A 20,709-nucleotide genomic window follows, 5' to 3' on the forward strand; every position below is an offset into this window, starting at 1 on the left:
CAGGAAATCTTCTAGACTGTTCATATTTGTTTTTCAGTGTCTGACAGTATTTTTTGCTTTCTGTTGTTGCTAGCAGTCACAAGGAACTACTTTGCTGTAGGTCAGAAAGTACAAGCCCAGATGGATTAAATTTTCATTTTACAGATACAAACTTGCTGTGAATTTTGCTCTTATTATAGCTGACTTTAAGAGCTCTTGAGTCATTAGTCACTTGGAAAGAACTCATAAGGCCACTAACCTTAATTTTGTGACTTCTGTATCTAGTTTAAATACACTTCAGGTCAGTTTGAATGGGGCAACCTAGTCTAGTGGGAGGTGTCCCTGCCTGCAGCGGGAGGGTTGCAACTTTAAGGGCTCTTCCAACCCAGGCCATCTTATTATTCTCTGATATTTACTGTGTATTAGTTTACAAGTTCTCTTTTTTTGAGCAGAGTTACTATATGAAGAGGCACTAGGTACATAGTTTCATTCTTGTGCATCCTCTGATTATGGAAAATTTTCATCTTTGTATTAATTTTGTTAATTATTTTAAAATGGAGACTGTAGGTTTTGAATTGCCAAGAAATGCATGAACCATTGCAACACTTTTGAAGATGAATGGCATGACATAGAGGGTAATTTTTGTATTGCTTTTATATTTACCAGGACTTTGGTTTTACTGGTTGTTCAGTGCTACAAACAGTACACATATTTTAAAGAAATATCCCTCTAAGCAGGTATTGTGCTTCAAATGGCAGAACAACAAATCAGTTGTAACTCTTAAAAGGCTTCTTGCAGTCTGGTGGAAATAATGTTTTAGCAGCTGCATTGTAAGGAGAGGGAGAATAGGGTGGCACAAATTTTAAGAATGCTGTGGCATTATACTTTAACTGAAATTAATTGTGTTTATGACTTTTTTTCCTTTGCTGTAGTCGTGACATGGAGAATAAAGAAACCCTCAGGGGGTTGCAGAAGATGGATGACCGCCCAGAAGAGCGCATGATCAGGGAGAAACTCAAGGCAACGTGTATGCCAGCCTGGAAGCATGAATGGCTGGAAAGAAGAAGCAGGAGAGGCCCTGTGGTAAGTTGAACTGATGGAAGGACAGTATCTCTAACAGCTATTACAAATAAAAATCACTTAAATTTCTTTCTGTTAGAAACCTCTTTTTCTTAACAATTTCTCTGCTCCTAATCGTGGCGGTCCTGCCCGTTTCCTAGGCGGCGTTTAGCAGGACAGCGCGGCTGCCTTTCTGAAATGCAGCGCGTTGGTTGGTGTTTATTTTTGAGCACAGGCGCTACCGCGGCGCTGCTGTGGGAGCGGTCACGCACGGCTGCGGCACCGCTGCCCTCCAGCGGCAGCCGCGGGGCTGCGCCTGCTCACCAGGTGAGAGCCTGCTGGGAACGGACACAAACCGAATCCCAGCTGGTCTTCGGCCAGCTCTCAGCTCTGCTGAGCTTTGGATGACAGTGCTCCGTTAGTCTTTTGGGTATTGCTTTGGCATAATGGCTTGGAAGTGCTTTAAGAAATGCAAATAGATCAAACCTGAAACATTTTTAAGGGTAGTTTCAATTCTATTCAGCATATTGCTGGTTAATGAACAGCCATTAGTTACCTATAAACATAGTTGCACTGGTTGCTGTGACTCCCATGTACCACTAGTGTAAAGTTAAGATCATCTGATGCAGTACGCAAGTGTTTGGGGACAGCTTTTCTGGAACAGAAATAAGAAGGTTCTGTTGTGAGAAATAACGTTGAAAATACTTAAAAGTGCACCAAACCCCAATACCTCAAAGGATCAAATAACCAACTTTAACTTTAAAAATGTAAATGCTTTTGGGTTACTGTGTGGTTTGAAATTGTTTTCCTGCTCAGCCCACTTCCTTTGAGGTTTCTGGGTGTGTCAGTACAACATTTGATGCTCCAGATTCTCAATTACTGTAATTTGACATTTTTTTATGTTTTCAAGCACAAGTAGCTGGTAACTGTCGCTTGTCTATAGGTACATAGATTTGTATTCTGATCTTCCAGGAAAGGAGAAGCATTACAGTTATTGGTAGGAGGGAAAAAATGCTTTTCACTGCTCTTTTATCCTGTTCCCTTTAGTAATTGGGCACTGAGCCTAGATGTCTCTTCTTACCCTAAGGGGGAAAAGCCCCTCTCAGTTTTTGTCTCAGAGAGACCTCTGGAACTTTCTGGGAGAGATCTGCTCTGTTTATCTGACATGTTGCTTGGAGCTTCCTTCCAGTGTTGAGTCAAGTCTCTGAGACACTGAAAAATGTAGAACTAAAACTGAATCTGCCCAGTGTGACTGTTTTTAATTTGATTCCCAGGGATGTTACTCTTCTTATGCATTATATGGATCTGACAGGCAGAAAGCTGAAAGTTGTCTTGAAATATTCTAATCCTCAGTATCAAAATTAAGTGTCCATGCAACAAAGCAGTGAATTGGAAGTGTATATACTCCCTTTGATTGAGCACCTGTGTCTATCCACATTGTGCAGCACCAGGCACGTTGGTTAGCTCAGACACCAAATGAGGTGTAGCTATTTTGCTTGTATGGCAGACAAAAAATGTGGATGTGGTTTTTACAAAGAACAGCACACCTAATTTTGCTGGATTACCTCCATGTTTGAAGTCTTAATTTTACAAAAGTGTTGTGCTGTAGAAATAGTAACCCTAGTATTCTTCAGCTGGTACCGTATTGAATGGATGGATCCAATATTATAGCTCTTAATAAGCAGACAGTACCTGTAGAGAAGAAAGTTCTTTTGGCTTCAACTATGCAGATGGGGAAACTGCTATTCTTTGATATATCGTGACTGATAATTATAGAAGTACTTTGAGAATTAAATCAGTTGCTGCCACTAGTAACATAAGCGGCACAAATGGACAGGAAGAAAGGTTCTTGCTTTTGTGTTGCATATAGATCAGGAAGCTAATCCCTCTTAGATGTTAGTAGTATGGCCCAAGGCATATTTGGATATTTGTATAACAGATTATTTATAGTAAAATAATTCTTGATTAATTTGATTTGCATTAATGTAAAATTACCAATTAATAATTTTAACATGTGGTTTAATTCCCGCAAGGTGGTGAAACCTATCCCTGGAAAAGTAGATGGATCAGAAATGAACAAACTCTGTCTAGATCCTCAAGCTGAAGGACAAAACACTGCTTCACCTACACAGAAAGGAAGACGTAGTCCTTCTCCTAGCAGCTCCTCTTCATCATCTGCTAGGACAGTTAAATCTGAGTCACCAGGTGTTAGAAGAAAAAGGGTATCTCCAGTGCCTGTAAGTTGCAAGCTGTGATGTAATTTTCAGTTTGGCTATATTCTACAATCTTTTGCTTAGAGGGGCAGTTGGTCCTGCCTCTGTAGAGCGAGATGCTGATATAAAGAGGTTATTACAGGGTATCACTTGGGTGACATACATATCTCATGTGATACTTCTCATGTGTGTTTTCTTTTTCCTTCAGTCCTGCTTTCATTTGTTATTGTTAGGAAATAAATGAAAAAATACAGATACTCAGTCATGAATACATATATGTTCTCTTAGCTTGACTAGCATGAAGAAGTGCTGGTAGTTTTTTTTTGTTTTTTTTTTTTTTACTGTAGTCAGTTTCTCCTGCCTGTCAGTTCTCTGGGCAGGTATATTCTATTAAGGATTGGATTGTGGATGAGATTAAGATTCCTGTAGAAAAGCGTTACTGGTATACTCTTGTGATCCTCTATTTCAGAACTGATCTTTATGCACAGATTAAGGAAGATGTATTTATGTACGTTGTTAGAAGTCTAAAATCACTATCACTGCATTCTAGGGAAGATGTAGAATAGAATGTTTTGAGCAAGAGTAACTGGCTTAATTAAAGATCAAGACTATATATTGAGGAATAATATCTAACATGCTAGGTTGTTGTAAAAATGCTCATCAACAGTTAAATTCACAGTGCAATTCACTGTGCAATTCACAGTGCAATTAGAGGAAAAATAAGATCTAATTGGTTTTATTGTCCCATTGTTCTAAACAAGTTTTTCCAGTATCAGTTAAAATATGTACTGCCATTCTTCTGAACTAGGGACAAGTATCAAAAGTTACAGCACAGCAGCAGTAGTCCTTTCCTCTTGACAAGAGAAACTGACAACTCACCAAAATATTGAATTTCGTCTTTGATCCATTTTTACTTGGTTGGGGTTTTTTGGTTTATATTAACTTTTCACATTAAAAACATTAAAAATCCTGGTTCTATTTCACTTATATGATGGACAGTGAATTCATTATTACTTTCATCCTAACATGAAAGTCAATGCATATAAATAAAAGCAGAAGATCTGAAATGGGATTGAACCATTAATGCATTTCATAATGTTAGAAATGTGAAGAATTTAATTGAAGGCAATCTTCCTAAAAGGTTTGGGCCATTGATTTTTTTTATTATGGGGAAACAATATTAAAAAAAACCCAAAAGCATCTTCAGCTAAAAGTTGCTTTCACGGTGGAAAAGGGAGCAAGCTGTATCTTTTTTTTTCTTTTCTTTGGAATTTTCTTAAACTTTTGATCTTTGTTGGACTTGTATTCCCTTTTGTAAACTGTAGTCATAGCATTTTTTCATTTATGAAATGCATTAGCATTACAGCCTTATATAGTGATCTCTTTTATTGAGTAATAAGTCTCTGATTATCTTCTGATTGAATTATGTTTGATAATTGAGTAGTAATCTGGTAAGGCAACCAATGACATTAAAATAAAAAGCAATTTAAAAGACTCCTTTTGTGTCCCAATGTCAGGCAAGTTTCAGCTACAGAATTCAGTTTTCGTATGCCCTCAAGTTCTGGGCATGGGAGAAGAGTAATCCTTTTAAATCATATAGTCTAAGAGATTGTAGTAGTTCCAGGTTTTGGGGACTCTTATTCTGGAAATAAATAAACCATACCTATTTAAACATTTTTCTGTCCTTTGAATGCTCATGACGGAGGCACTTCTATAGTTTCAGAGCGGACGGATAACGCCACCTCGACGAGCCCCATCTCCAGATGGCTTCTCTCCATACAGCCCTGAGGAGACAAATCGCCGTGTCAACAAAGTGATGCGAGCCAGGCTGTACTTGCTGCAGCAGATAGGACCCAACTCTTTCTTAATTGGAGGCGACAGCCCTGATAATAAATACCGAGTGTTTATTGGGCCTCAGGTAGGGAATGTTTTTGTCTTGTTTATAGCTTTTACCAATTCATAGTTAATTTCAGAAATCTGTTTAAAGCCAGATGAGATCAATCAGTGATCACTGTTCTGTAAAGTAATATTTCAAAGTTGTAATCTGTACTCATGAAATACCAAAATCAGCTTGTAATTTGTAAACTACATTTGTCTACAGTTTCTCTTTTTTGAAAGAAAAAAACTCATTCCTAGAAGTGGCTCTGAATTACATGTCTTACATACTCTTGGCTAAAATTTGGCCACTTAATTCCTCTATTCATGGGATGTGTATAAATGACAAACACATGACATAATTCCTTTAATTGTGTGATAATTTCATTGATACCCATAATGAGGTCCATCGGCTTTCTTGGTACTAATGTGATGCAATATTGGGACACATCCAGGTTGGATAAAGAGAAGCATCTCATTTAAGTTCGATTGATGTCCTGTTGTGGATTTGTGCTTATATGCATAAATTCCTTCCAGTTTGAAGCATAAAAATAGCTCCAGTTGATTAAAAAAAAGGGATGGGGTAGAGGGAGAAAATAAATTGAAAACTGGTGTCATAATTATATGCTTTCTCGTCTGTGTTTCTGAATAATATTTTAGGAATTCTCTTTTTTTGTAAGTCCGTGCAAGAGACATTTGTGCTATATATGAAATACTTTTTTTTTGGGGGGTGGGTAGTGTATGTTCTATGATACACTTAAATGTGGAAAAATTACCAAGTCAGTAGAGCCTTAGCATGTACTTTTCTTTGCAGACTTGTAGCTGCGGCCGTGGGACTTTTTGTATTCATCTGCTGTTTGTTATGCTGCGGGTCTTTCAGCTTGAACCCTCAGACCCAATGCTCTGGAGAAAGACACTGAAGAACTTTGAGGTAATCAATTTCTAATAGATGTAATGACGATCTAGAATACACTCTATAATGTCTTCAGGACACTATCTTAAAAATGCTGAAAACTGTTAGATTTCAAAGCAACAAGAAATATGTTTATAATTATATCTTTAATTCAGTCACAAGAGTTCTTTCAGTGGAAAAAATTATCTGCAAATATTACACATAACTGCATAAATAGTAGAGAGCTGTGGTTTAGTGGGTGATTCAACTCCTGGGATTTTCTACTCAAATTTATAGATCTGTCTCTCTGGGTTGCTAAAAGGAAGAAGGAAAATGGGTATTTTGAAGTGATCGTGTGTTTACTTAGAGCTGTTATTTTCAATAAGCAGATAAGTTTTTGGTATAAAATGTTTCTTGTGATCTTTTTAGTAGTAAGACTTCTGAAATTTCTGCTGCTACTGCTAATGCATTGTTGTGAAGATGAATAGATTTTTCCTGTTAGCAGTAGTTTACGCTTTGGTAATATGACTTTTAATTACAAGCTATTCATAGGATAAATACGACTGTTGCTATCTTTTTCTGATGTTAGGTTGAGAGTTTGTTCCAGAAATATCACAGTAGGCGTAGCTCGAGGATCAAAGCTCCATCTCGTAACACCATCCAGAAGTTTGTCTCACGCATGTCAAATTCTCATACATTGTCATCATCTAGTACTTCTACATCTAGTTCAGAAAACAGGTTAGTATTTTTTAAAGGAATTACAAGCTTTATTTTGTAGTTTCAGAATCACCTACATTCTTTTTGTTCAAAGCTGCTTTCATTTCAAGCCACTTTAAGTCTCTGCATTTGCAAGCTATCAAGTCAAGCATACATTAGTCACTGTGGTACCAAGTGGGCATATTTGTTTTGTAACTTCTGTTGGGAAAATGTTAAGCAGAGGTGTGAAAAGAATTTTTTTGACCCTGTATGAATTTTGCGAAACAAACTTGAATATGAGTGCAAGACTGAAGCATATGTCAACTTTGGTAGCCTATTGTGTGCATTTTTTCAAATACAGCACTTGTGCAAATGTTAACAGAAGAATAAACATGATTTTTCTTTGTCGCCTATCCTGCTTTGGAGAAAAGCTTGTGTGTCTGACAATACAATGAAAAATATTTAGGTAAATGCACTCCATGTAAACACATACATAAATGTAAAAACACAAGTAAGCATATGTTTTTAAAACTACTTCATTAAAAATGGGTGCTTAAATTATTTTAAAAGGGCAATTAATGTGCTAGCTTTATAGTTTGTACAATACTAAATGATGTCTTGTCTATGAATTTTAAGTGATGTGTTATTCTTTCATATTTTTTTCCCTGACTTCTACTTGAGTGCTTTTATACATTCTTTTCCATGGTTTTTAAAAGATAATGATTAAGTTTTTAAACAAATAATTTATGCTTGCATTATTTTGTGGGTAAACTGTACATCATTTAGAGAGGTCAAACCAAAGAAGGCAACCCTAACTGAGGCTTTGTTTTGTGTGAAGTGGAATCTAACTTAAGGAATACCTTGATATGTTACTTTGTGATAATGAGCATATTAGTAAGATGAATATATTCAGACAGGTTTATAATTCTGATATACAGACTGTGACATTAACTTCACTTCATCTTTTACTTATTTTTCCAAATTATGTCACTGTAAATAAATTCCATAAACAAAGCTGTAAATACGTAATTACTCTGGAACTACTTATCTGTGACAAGCCAGTTCCTTTTACGTAGGTACTTTGTGTAGGAATTATTTTTTCCCATAGGATTGTGAACTTTGCTGCCTTAGTTATCACTTTTTACAGGATGAAAGATTTTTCAGTTGTTTGCCAGTACACCTGGTGATACTGATTCACCCTGCAATAATGATTCAATGAGAGAAGCTACTGTTTTTGTACTAGTCTAAATTTGTATGGTATAGTTATTGAAGAACACTGAGCATCAGATTCATTTGAAATAGAAGTATACTCGGTTCTGGTATTTCCTGTGACTTGCAGTTATATTTTGCTTACTGCTAATTCTTCAAAAATAAGTTTCTAATTAATAAATATGGAAATTAATAAACATGTGGAAGATTATTTTTCATTGTAAGCTTACTTTTGTGGATTTTTTCAAGGCAAAAATAGCTTTGCAAGCATTTGCAAAGAAATAGAAGGGAATACTTGTATATAGAAATAATGCATGTACAAGTTAATTTTAGTTTTAAAATACATAGTTGTTAAACAAATGCAGGGTGCCTGCAAAGTTTTAGATGCATGCCAGCTATACCTTAAATTTTTTGCTATGAGTAATTAAGAGTTTTATACATTTAAACAATATTGCAAAGGATTAAAAATCTGTGCTTTTCATTGCATGTTGTTTAAGTTTAGAAAAATTTTTTGGGTAAATCTCTGGTTATATCCATTTAAAAATTAAATTGGAGAAAAATAAAATAGAAACAACAAATAAAACAGGGAAAATAGGGTTTTTTCTAAACGTCTGTGTGTGACATGTATGTTAGTGTTCATGTGAATCTATTCCATCAGTTTCTGTTAGTGGCAGAAAATTCTTGAGCAGTTGTTTATTTTTTGAGTTTTACTGTGTTCATCGAAGAGTTTATTTATTTAGAGTTTCCTGTAAAGGGCTAGAGACTACCTTGTGACTCCACATTCTGAAAGGAATGTGATGAAAAAGAATGTGGGTAGCTTTCAAAATATAAAACTTCTTAGTTTTTCAAAACCAAAATATAAATTATAAAGTGAAGGTTGGTTTGTTTAAAGAAGCCTTAGGGGAAAAAAATGTTAAGTGCCCAAAGCTGGGCCTTTCAATCTCTAATTGGTATCTGACCTAGTTTGAAAAGATGTCATGCGTTTTGTGACTTTCCCTTTCATTTCAACAAAGTGTTGTCTGTACTCGGTGCTTCTAAAAATCTGGTTGCTTACTTACTCAGACCAAGGTTTAGGAGAATGGTTCATGAATAGCCTATAATTATCCAGAAGTGACTCTTCCAAACTGGAAGTTAATATTTTTTCACTCTTAAAGCATGTTCTGAATTCTGATATGCCTCTCCTACAATCACAAATGTCTCTTTTTATAGTATGAAGGATGAAGAAGAACAGATGTGCCCCATTTGTTTGTTAGGCATGCTGGATGAAGAGAGTCTAACTGTGTGTGAAGATGGCTGCAGGAACAAATTACACCACCACTGCATGTCAATATGTATGTTACCTTTGTTTTGTAAAGTTCTGGTGACTCTAAATCTGCAGAAGTACTATAGCTTACTATGAGTTTGGGTTGTTTTTTTCCTTTTTAATAAAAAAACCCCAGAAATCTGCTCTTAAATGGTGACTGTTAACTCTGAGAATGTGGTACCATTCAGGTACTATTGATACACCTTATTTTATCACTTACTCACAAATCAAGTTTGCAATTTAATGCTCTGATAGAGAAGTTACCTGCAGGTCTAGAGGTTTAAGCTTCTCTTATCTGAATGAAAAGATTATGTCCAATTAGACCAATGTTAGGAATGGCCTTTTAACTCCCTGTGACTTGTCATTAGAATGCATGAAAGTCATATAGTGTCAGCTTGGATTATATAATGAATTATGAAGTATAGTTATATAATACATTAAATAAAGAGTATAAGTATTTACAGTTTGCATTTACAAATAAAATTTTCCTATATTTGTGGTGCAAAAGGACTTGAATTGCAGTTCATAACTCAAAATATTCATTGTACTACTGAAGTGAAGCATTTCTTCATGCAGAAAAAAAAAGTTTAAGCACCCATATTTTAATGCCCAGGCTGTTAAAAGTGGCTCAGTTCAGAAGCATTTATTATGAAACTGATGTTCTTCAGTAAAACTTAGAAATAGTTATGCCATTTTCTGGTTTTGTACCCTGTAAAACTTAAATGCATATTATCCTGTTGCTGTATTCCAGGGGCAGAAGAATGCAGAAGAAACAGAGAGCCACTTATCTGTCCACTTTGTAGATCTAAATGGAGATCTCATGATTTCTATAGGTGAGGATTCAGTTGGTGTATAATAAACTATCTGTTTCTGGATCTTTAATTGATATTTCTGAATATGCTAGAGTATTACCTCAGATGTTTTATTTGTTACCTGTGTTATTTGTTCTTGATCTGTAGTCATGAATTGCCAAGCCCTGTGGACTCTTCTGTTCTCCGTGTGGTTCAGCAACAATCTCAGCAGCAGTCTGCAGTTGGATCACAGAGAAGAATCCAAGATAGCGATTTTAACCTTACTCATTATGGAGTCCAGCAGATCCCTTCTATATATAAAGATTCAGCTGAGCCATGGATTCAGGTAATTTTATTTTGTGAAAAACGTAATAGCCTTTAGAGTGTAGAGGTGGGTTCAGCTGAACATGGGTCAAATACTTAAAAATGAGAGAATTGCCATTATTTTTGTCCAGTATAGCCAGCTCTTGATTTCAGGACTGTTAATGTCAATGTCTAGAAACCAACTTCATACTTAATAATTAAAATTCAAAGTGAATTAAGCTGTCCTCACAGTCATTCTCCACTTCTCCTAATAGATTTTTTACAGAACCAGTAGTATATAATTTATGATGTTTTATTTCTATCACAGAATCTGTTTTTTAAGTCACTGTACCTTTGGACATATTTTTGCTGTCAGCCTTGATGATTTTTAACTCATCTTTCCTCTTTTTAATTGCTCTTGTTAGGTACTTAAGTTGCAGCATTATTAATTTTGACTCCTGTAATGTTGCTTTCTTCCTTGGCAGGTGTTCGGGATGGAGCTAGTTGGCTGCTTGTTTTCTCGAAACTGGAATATACGAGAGATGGCACTTAGACGTCTTTCCCATGATGTTAGCGGTGCTCTGTTACTGGCTAATGGTGAAAGCACTGGAAACTCTGGAAGCAGCAATGGAAACAACACAAGTGCTGGAGCTCTGGGAGCAGCTAGTGGGTCATCTCAGACCAGTATCTCAGGAGATGTGGTGGTGGAATCCTGCTGCAGTGTGCTGTCCATGGTCTGTGCCGACCCTGTCTACAAAGTGTATGTTGCTGCTTTAGTAAGTAGTTGTTTACTTGTTGTATTCTACTCATTTCATAGCTACTTCAGTTTTGAAGGTGGAGGGAATGGGAGAAGATACATGAAGTCAGGAATCCTAGTAATTGTTGCTGAGCACCACTGATGACTTTTAACTATCATTTGAAAGTGGGATGATCAAAATACTCATAAGTTAAAGGATATGACTTCACTGGCACTTGCCACAGTGCTAAGTATTGACAATATTTGTATGTCTTTTCACTCTCAAAGAGGAGGTGACTAACTCTTGCAGTGAATATGTAGTAAGCTATTTATCCTTTGAACATTTCACTGACATTTTGAACACAATTTATGTAGAACTTAATTTACAACTCTTCAATGCTTATTTGCATCTCTTTAAAAATAATAAAAATTGTTTAGCTGGTAAGTCGGATTTAGTATGTATTGTTTTTTTCCTTTCTCTTAGAAAACTTTAAGAGCCATGCTGGTGTACACTCCTTGTCATACTTTGGCAGAGAGGACTAAACTACAGCGACTTCTCAAGCCAATTGTAGAGACGATACTAGTTAAATGTGCAGATGCTAACAGGTATGGTGTCTCATGAACTTAATTTTGGATTATTACTGAAATATCTTAAAGCTTCATTTGTTGCTATTCATGTGGAACTAGTTGGTGTTAAAATGTGTGGATTGTAAATATATATCATTGTTTTGCTAGCCTAACTGCTGCTGGCAAACTTCTGGCTTGAAAGATGTAGGTTTTGAAGGAAAGTGAATGTATACTTTGTTTTCTTAAGGGCTTTTCCCCCCCATAAAATAAAGGGCAGTCATGAAACCATCCCATCCATCTCTTTTGCTATTGATTTGGTCTAATTCTCATGACTCTCCTTAAAGACTCTCCTTAAAGCTATTAGCAAGTACTCCTCAGTAATCTTCCTGCTTCAGCAAAAGTTGTAACACATCTTTGCCAATAAGTAGTAGCAGTAATTTAACACTTGTGATTTGTAATTCAGAGTGTAATGATAGGAGATGACTATTCAGAGAGAATTGCTCTTGGCTCGAGTCTTCCTGTCCTAGGCTACCCTGTTTGTTCTGCCAGGCCAACCATTTCTTCTCCTGTACTATAAACTAATGCAGAACTCCACCAGCTTGAGTTTCGTCTCTCTAGGTTTAGTTTCTAAGCAGCATTTCTTCTGAAACTGCAGCTAGGGATCCACCCGCAATAGTCTAGCAAGAGAATATCTAAAGTTAAAGTAGTAAGTGAAATAGAACTGTTTCTATGCATTTGGCCACATTTTGCAAGAGAATGAGATGATTTGGGGTTTTGTTTGTATATTAGTGATAGACATTACATTTCTGGAAGTATCCTTGTAAAAATGTTGCAACCACTGGTAGCTTACGAAGAGTGCATTATAGAAATTTACTGGAATAAAGTGATGTGAAATCATTTTACATACAATTCCTAGCTGATGATTTCTTAAGTATAATGAATAGAATGTCTTTCCTTGAAAGCATTTTCTAAAGGAATTCTTTTTTTGGTTTTAATTTCTTACAGTCGAACAAGTCAACTTTCAGTCTCAACGCTATTGGAGATGTGTAAAGGTCAAGCAGGCGAGCTGGCAGTTGGGAGAGAAATACTTAAATCTGGTAATAATAACTCTCCATATACAATTGAATTAAATTACAAGCAAATAATACTAGAATTTATCAAGTACAAGCACGGCAAAGAGAACAGTATTTCAGCAGTTAGGAGTGGGGTTAATTTGGGCAAACAATGAATAATTCTGTTTTATACAGTTCTGATCTTCATGTAGACTGTGAATCTAATACCTAATCTTCATTTTATTAACTTTCTTACAGGATCCATTGGTATTGGAGGTGTTGATTATGTCTTAAATTGTATTCTTGGAACTGAAATCGAATCTAGCAACTGGCAAGCACTGCTTGGACGACTTTGTCTAATAGACAGACTTCTCTTGGAATTTCCTGGTGAATTTTATCCCCACATTGTTTGTGGAGATGTCTTGCAGGCTGATGCTATAGTTGACAGGTATTTGCTTGTACTATGTGAATTTTACTCTTTGTAGTTGAATTTGTTGGTGGTGATTTCATAAAAGAAGTAGTTGTTCTAATTCCTGTAAACAAGTAACATGTATTTCTATGCACTGTGTGCTTGCTTTATGGAGTAAATAGTTGCATTTTAAAAAACTTCTGACCTGGGAAGCATTTTTGAAGCACCAATGCAACGATAAATCTCCTTCTTACTTCAGAACTGACAGCTAAATACATTATCTTGAAACAGCTTTTTTGGTACTAGTTAACTAGAGGATGTCAGTGTATAAAAGACCTCTTTTTTTTTTTTTAGGTATAAGAAACTTCTCTCCCTCTTAAATTTCGCCTTGCAGTCGATTGATAATTCCCACTCAATGGTTGGCAAACTGTCGCGGAGAGTATTTCTGAGTGCAGCAAGAATGGTGGCAAGAGTGCCCCAAGTTTTTGTAAAGCTGTTAGATATGTTGAGTGTGACAAGCTCAACTCATTATGCAAGGATGCGTCGACGTCTGATGGCAATAGCAGATGAAATGGAAATTGCAGAAGCAATTCAGCTAGGCATGGAAGAAATGCACTCTGGGGAACGCCGACATGAAGACTTTTTACAGCTACCTGTGCCAGATAACTCTCCAGAAACTACAGAAAATAATACTCCTAACAATACTGTCCAGTTATCAGGGAAGAGTGGGAAAGGTTTAAGTGATAGAAAACTGAGTGCCAGTCCAGATGACATTTCTGAGATGCTAGCTGGCCTTGCTGTGGGACTTCCTGTTTCCTCAGTAACCACTGAGCAACCAAAACCAGCCATTCAAACAAAAGGAAAACCCCACAGTCAGTGTGTGAACTCTTCTTCCTCATCCGGTCAGTCCCAGTCACTATTCCCAACACTTCTGTCTCCATCAAACCCATCTGTACCAGCTGGCACTGTAACAGATGTCTCTAAACTCAGACCTCAGGGATTTGTTCCCTGCAAAATCCCCTCACCTTCTCCTCAAACACAGCGGAAACTTTCTCTCCAGTTTCAGCGAAACTGTTCTGAAAGTAAAGAATCTGAGAAACTTTCTCCGGTTTTTACCCAAGCCAGGCCATTGCCATCCAGTCATGTACACAGGCCAAAGCCATCACGACCCACCCCAAGTGATGTGAACAAGCAAGGAGAAACCTTAAAAAGCAGTATGACACTTGACCTGAATGATATTTCACAGTGTGAAGGCAATAGCAGTGCAGTTATACCAAGTGAAGAGACAGTGTTCACACCGGTAGATGAAAAGTGCCGGCTGGATGTTAATGCAGAGCTCAATTCCAGTATTGAGGACCTACTTGAGGCCTCCATGCCAACAAGTGATGGCACAGTTACATTCAAGTCTGAAGTTGCAGTTCTTTCTCCTGAGCGGGCAGAAAATGATGATACTTACAAAGATGATGTAAATCATAATCAAAAATGCAAGGAGAAGATGGAAGCTGAAGAGGAGGAAGCTTTAGCTATTGCTATGGCAATGTCAGCATCCCAAGATGCCTTGCCAGTAATTCCTCAGCTACAGGTCGAAAATGGTGAAGATATCATAATCATTCAGCAGGATGTAAGTATACATATGTGAATTTTAAGTCTCAACTGAGGGTTGCTGAAATTATAAAGCAGTGCTTTTATGTTTCAAAAGTGATAGAAAACATGGTGCTCAATACTCTTTCATAGGAAATGGAATATAAACAGTCTGCCACTTGAGGGTGCTAACAGAAACCTTCCATGTTATTACCAAATCTAGAGAAGGTGTTTGGAAGAGAAACACCATATCATGTATCAACATTTAAAGTGACAAATAAAGAAGTGTAAAATTGGGGAAGCCAGGAAATAAAACCAAAATTTTTAAGCAGGAGTAGAACTATACTGAGTCCTAATGCTGACTTACTTTGAAGGCAATTGTACAAAACCAAACTAATTTCTGAAAGAAAGAGTCGTGAAATATCTTGTTGTCTTCCTATCTTGAGAGAAGATGAGAAATACTTTAGTAGTCAGAAAAAAAATACAAATATATTTGCAAATAAACAAAAAGCTCAAGAAATAAGAACAGAGGAAGGGGTATTTTATTTGGGATCCTTTGAGGTAACAACATGTAAAGCCTAAAATGGAAGGGATAAGTTAAATAGGAAAACAACTTGATTTTGGTTCTGTTTACTGTAGGTGCAAGCTAAAGCCTTAACTAGATGTGAGACTAGGGATAGTAAAAGAAGTCATGTTCCTACTTGTCTCCTCTAATCTTCCCTTTCACCTTCACTTAGTAACACAGAGGAAGCTCTGTTTCTGCATAGAGTAGGAGTATGTGGGTTACAGAATACTCTGGTGTGCTAATCTCAGCTGAGACCTATATAACAAGCAGTACAAAGAAGTGTAAGGGAGAGGAGAGGTATATAAGCTTGGATATTTCCTAACACTTTAGAATGTCGGTATTTTAGATGCATGTTAGTAAACTTGGAATTGATTTTGAATTTAATTTGCAGACACCAGAAACCCTGCCTGGACATACCAAAGCAAAACACCATTACAGAGAAGATGCAGAATGGCTTAAAGGTCAGCAAATTGGTCTTGGAGCTTTCTCTTCCTGTTACCAAGCTCAAGATGTGGGAACAGGGACGTTAATGGCTGTAAAACAGGTAAATACTTCAGGAAAGTACCTCATTTTCTTGTGTTTGCTCTCACAAACCTATTGTGTTCCTGCTTCTTCTACTCCCTGTCATGTGTTCTGACATAATACAAAATTAAAAAATCTCTATGTGCATGGTATTAACCATATACATGGAAGTTTTTTCAATTCTTAGAGTGAAAAAGCACCCTTTTTTCTATGCCCATTTTCTCCCATACTTAAGTGTGTTTTTGCTTCTATCAAGTTCATAAATTGGTGGCTGAGTTAGGAATGGAGCCCAGTCTTGATTCCAAATTAATGCCCTATTTGCGAGATAGCTATTTAAAACAGTTTTCCCTCACTTGTCAAGAATATTTTTCCTAAAACTTTAAATGGAGGAAATGTAGTTTAATGTTTGTTTCCTCTGATTCGACTTTGCTGACTGACTAAAGCCAACTTGGAGGCAAGTATTTCTTACTATTCAAATTAATAGATACAGAAGTGTGGCTGAGAAGAGGCCCAAATGCACATGCTTCAGTCAAGATTTTTGAAAGTTTTAGGTGTGAGTAAATTGTTCACACCAGAGCTGCCCTAGGGCTGAATCGGTGGTAACAAAATAGTGGGAATTTTAGTCCAAACACTCTCTTATCAGTTCTACAAGGAACTTATACCTATGGAATTGATTGAATGCTTTGAAGTTACTCAAGGAAAGAGTGTCTGCCACCAGCTGTTTCTTCTTTGAAACTCTTTTGCTTGTGCAGAAGTGGGACTGTCCATGTGGTCCTGGAGAGATGATGATTGTGATGCCTGGGGGAAATTCCCTGCAGCATACCATTATTTCATAAGTAGTATGGATCAGAGCTGAGTGTCTCCAGTTCCATTACTTCTGATCTGTCATGTTCTCCCCTCAGTTGAATTTATGTAACAGCTTTAGTTTTGAAATATTTATCATTAAAGTGGTAACATTTTATAAATAACACTCAGGGTCCTATTTCAGGTCTTATCTTTCTTCCTTTTCCTCAATATCTGGAAACCAAGGGGTTTTTTGTAGTTTAAACAGGAGAGAACAGAGATGTTTCGCCACTCTGTACTTGGAGAGGTTTTTGTTTGTTCCCTAGAAGATCACTCTTAATTTTATGTGACTGTCTCAGATGGACATAGGTTCTCAGCTGATGGGGTTGGAGGTAAAAAAGTAGTTCCAGATGGTGAAAACTGTCCATTCTTTTTGCTGTACTGAGGGGGGATTACAGGACTTGTACTTAAATTAAGTAAGTCTGAATACCATATTTCAAAACAGGTGACATATGTCAGGAACACATCATCTGAGCAAGAAGAGGTAGTTGAAGCACTGAGAGAAGAAATAAGGATGATGAGTCATCTGAACCATCCTAACATTATTCGAATGTTGGGTGCTACATGCGAGAAGAGCAACTATAACCTCTTCATTGAATGGATGGCAGGTAAACAACTGGTGAAAATACCATTTGAGTCTTGAAATACATAGTTTCGTAGTGGATTTTGCATTGCGTGAGGTTGTAAATTTATAGTTTCATTGCTGTGTTGGCAATCAGTATAAATGTCTACTTACAGAACAGCTGAAGTGGTCATAGCAATATTCTTAATGGTGCATCTTTCTGTGATTTGTAATTTTCCATGCCTAACCTGTCTCACAGTTAAAGCAGTTGGAAACCCTGAGGAAAGATTCTATTACTTTTCCTTCCATTTCTGACTCTTAAGTGAGAAGTTGGAAATAAATCAAAATAAATTTTATTTCCAACGGAATGACTATCTCTCAAACTGTTGCATTTTCAGTGTATCTGTGAAGCTTTAGGTTATTATTAAAAATAACTTTGCTAGAAAGTTTGGAATACCTCTCACTTATTTTTGTCCCAAGCTTTTTCTTAAAAATTGTGTCAGGTGATATGCAGAAGCATTTAAGAACTGAAAAGTAAGTTTCAAATAATAAGTAGTAAGTAGGGCATTTGGAAAAATTAATTCAAGTCTTAACTCTCTTAACTGGTAATTTAGTAAAAAATTTTGAAATCTTTCTGTAATTGTATAGAGCAGGGACAAGAAAATCTGGGGTTTTTTTGAAAAGTAGTTTTATTAATTTTATGAATGTGATTGTATGTTGCTGTCATCCAGTTACCAAGACTAGGTTTGGTGTTTTATACACCCTTATTTTCTGTGAAAGAAAGCATTGCACCTTAACTTATGGTCAGAGTGCTAACATGCAAAGACCCCAAGTATCTGTCATTATGTGAAGTAGTGCAATAAATATTTTCTCAAAATTAAGAGTGTTAAACTTTTTAAGTGTAGTTTTTTAATGAAATTTTATTATTTAGATAATGAAATCTCAGGAATTGTGTTTACCTCATTTGAGCCAAGGTTATATTACAATACTTTGAGAGACAAATTGGAAATACAAAATCTTCAGAATCTATTACCAGTTTTGGAAAATAGAAGAAGATACTGCTTTTCCTTGCTTGTCTGTGTAGTTCTATGTAATGGTTAATAACAAACATAAATGAAAATATTAAGAGAGAATTCTTGCTGGAGGTTGCACTTATCTGTTGCCCCAGAGAAAGCTAGTGTTCTGCTGTTTACACGTTAATGGGAATAGATAAAGTGTTGTTTTTAAGGAAGTATAAAATTATTAGGAAGCATGAAGACTTTTGACTTTAATGTGTACAATTGCATGTAGAAAGTAATTGAGGAATGAACTATGTCACTTTCTGCCTATGAAATTATTTTAATTTTTGGGGGAGAAAATCTAGTTATAATTTAGAAATACTAATACCAAGTTCCAGTTTTAGGATGTAGTGTTGCACTCTATTAACAGAAAAGTGTAAATGTTGATAGAATGTACTGTTTTATCTTTTAGGGGGTTCAGTTGCTCATTTGTTAAGTAAATATGGAGCCTTCAAAGAATCGGTTATTATTAATTACACAGAACAACTGTTACGTGGCCTTTCTTACCTCCATGAGAATCAGATAATCCATAGAGATGTTAAAGGTGAGAATTACTAATAATTTCTTCTAAAAAGAAGTATTCAGAAAGCAGCATTTGTTTTGGCCTGAGAGCTGTTCATTCTCTAAGGTACCATCTCAGGAGTGGTATTTCTACTGGGTTTATCTGATCATTCTTGATCATTCCTAAGAAACTCTATTGCTGAAATTAATCAAAATGCTAGTGAACTTAATCAAAATGTTCAAAGCAAGCTTGGGGATATTTGCTACTTAGGCCAACAGTTTAGAAAAATAGTCTTTCTCAGTTGGTTAAAATAAGATGTGAAATTGCCATACAGTTTTAAAATACTGCTATTTAAATTAATGTAAATGTTTTATACTGAAATGATAGTAAAGTCTGGGAACAAGCCAAGATAAAGAGGCCAGATTTCTAATGTATGGAAATACTGTGAGGAGTTTTCTTCCTTCATCCTAATTGAACATAAATACAGTTATACTCTGAGTAAAATGTGGACTTCACTGGGAAATACCAGTCTTACTGAACTTTTCCCTTTGATGTCTCTATAGCTGTCCATGAACTAGAGATATATTTAAATAAGTGGCAACGTATCGATGGCAAATGTTTGTCTTTACTAATTCTTTTTGAAATAGTAAAACTTTCAATTGCTCTGTAATTCTCCTTAAAGCAACTCAAGGTTGCTTGATAATGAAATAACTTTAAATTTCATGAGGAGCCACAGGCAAAGAAAGCCTTTGGGGCTTTACGTCACCATTTTCTTCCATTATACCATCTCCAGGCATTGTTCCAGAATCCCGTGTGTTTGCCCTACTTTGAAAGTTTGATTGCTTCTTGAAATCTCTCAAACAGCCTCAAGCTGTGTGCAATATCATTCAGGCATAACAGAAAAGTGAGGTTATTAGACCGTATCCTTGATTTTTAGATTTCCTTGATACTGGGGTGGGGAATGTCAACCTATTTCATAATTTTGAAGTGAGGGAGGAAAAGTATCAAGTGTCTGTTCATCCTTTTGCCTTTAATAGAAAGCCAACTAGTAGTATTTTTATTGTGCTGTTGACAGGTGCCAATTTGCTAATTGACAGCACAGGTCATAGATTAAGAATTGCTGATTTTGGAGCTGCAGCCAGGTTGGCATCAAAAGGAACTGGTGCTGGGGAGTTTCAGGGACAGTTGTTGGGAACTATTGCATTTATGGCACCAGAGGTAAGAAACCAATTTTTAAAGTTATTTCAAAAAGTTTGTTTGAACTCTTTAAGCTAATTCATGTAGCCACATAACAGAAAAATGCTGTATATGCTTCAAATGTGTTTTAAATGCCTTTGTTCTAAAGATTAGGAGTGATTCCAACATGGTAATCATGACATTTCTTTCTTGCCGCCAAAGTTGTTTTGAGTAGTTTGCTACAAGATACAATTATCACAAGTGTTGTTACTAACTCCCAAATGACCATTTGCTCAAAAGCTGACCATTGCAAGGTACTTTTCTTGGCACTTGGTCAAGTATTGTATTTACTATGACTAGATCTCTAGACCTGTATAAGTCTTGTGGCATTTACGTCACTCATCACTCTCTTAGCCTGAAATGTTATTCTGAATAAACTTGTCTGATGACATTTTGGAGTTTACTTCTAAATGACTTAAAACTAAGAGACTTTGAAGCGTATAATCTGAATTTTGGTGTTTGCCTGTTCAGGTCCTGAGAGGTCAGCAATATGGAAGGAGCTGTGATGTGTGGAGTGTTGGCTGTGTTGTCATAGAAATGGCTTGTGCTAAACCTCCCTGGAATGCAGAGAAACACTCCAATCATCTTGCTCTGATATTTAAGGTGAGGTATTTTGTTACTGCCAATACGCTACAAAAGATGCCAAGTAATCTTGTATACAGCAGTGTGAATTTTAGAAAAGTGTGCATGTAGCAGGGGTTGTTGCAATAGCTTTTTTTTTATGTTGGAGGTGTTAGTACAGAAGCAATATTGGTA

At 36.3% G+C, this 20,709-nt stretch overlaps 1 protein-coding gene across 5 annotated transcripts in view; it reads left to right on the top strand.

The window, feature by feature from the left end:
* The window catches only part of MAP3K1 (mitogen-activated protein kinase kinase kinase 1), a 60,561-nt gene that overhangs the window by 35,833 nt on the left and 4,019 nt on the right, over positions 1-20,709 (top strand). For all 5 annotated transcript variants that reach the window (XM_069000774.1, XM_069000773.1, XM_069000778.1 and 2 more), the window contains exons 2-19: positions 912-1,062; positions 3,072-3,275; positions 4,969-5,169; positions 5,941-6,057; positions 6,608-6,756; positions 9,133-9,254; positions 9,978-10,059; positions 10,186-10,363; positions 10,806-11,096; positions 11,541-11,662; positions 12,629-12,720; positions 12,934-13,123; positions 13,439-14,705; positions 15,622-15,774; positions 17,041-17,203; positions 18,628-18,759; positions 19,793-19,935; positions 20,425-20,556. In XM_069000774.1, the coding sequence (XP_068856875.1) occupies positions 919-1,062; positions 3,072-3,275; positions 4,969-5,169; positions 5,941-6,057; positions 6,608-6,756; positions 9,133-9,254; positions 9,978-10,059; positions 10,186-10,363; positions 10,806-11,096; positions 11,541-11,662; positions 12,629-12,720; positions 12,934-13,123; positions 13,439-14,705; positions 15,622-15,774; positions 17,041-17,203; positions 18,628-18,759; positions 19,793-19,935; positions 20,425-20,556 (3,882 nt within the window). In that variant the 5' untranslated portion in view covers positions 912-918. The remainder of the gene's footprint in view (positions 1-911; positions 1,063-3,071; positions 3,276-4,968; positions 5,170-5,940; positions 6,058-6,607; positions 6,757-9,132; positions 9,255-9,977; positions 10,060-10,185; positions 10,364-10,805; positions 11,097-11,540; positions 11,663-12,628; positions 12,721-12,933; positions 13,124-13,438; positions 14,706-15,621; positions 15,775-17,040; positions 17,204-18,627; positions 18,760-19,792; positions 19,936-20,424; positions 20,557-20,709) is intronic.

This window comes from Aphelocoma coerulescens (genome assembly GCF_041296385.1).
Source record: "Aphelocoma coerulescens isolate FSJ_1873_10779 chromosome Z unlocalized genomic scaffold, UR_Acoe_1.0 ChrZ, whole genome shotgun sequence".
In the NCBI taxonomy this organism is placed as follows: domain Eukaryota; kingdom Metazoa; phylum Chordata; class Aves; order Passeriformes; family Corvidae; genus Aphelocoma; species Aphelocoma coerulescens.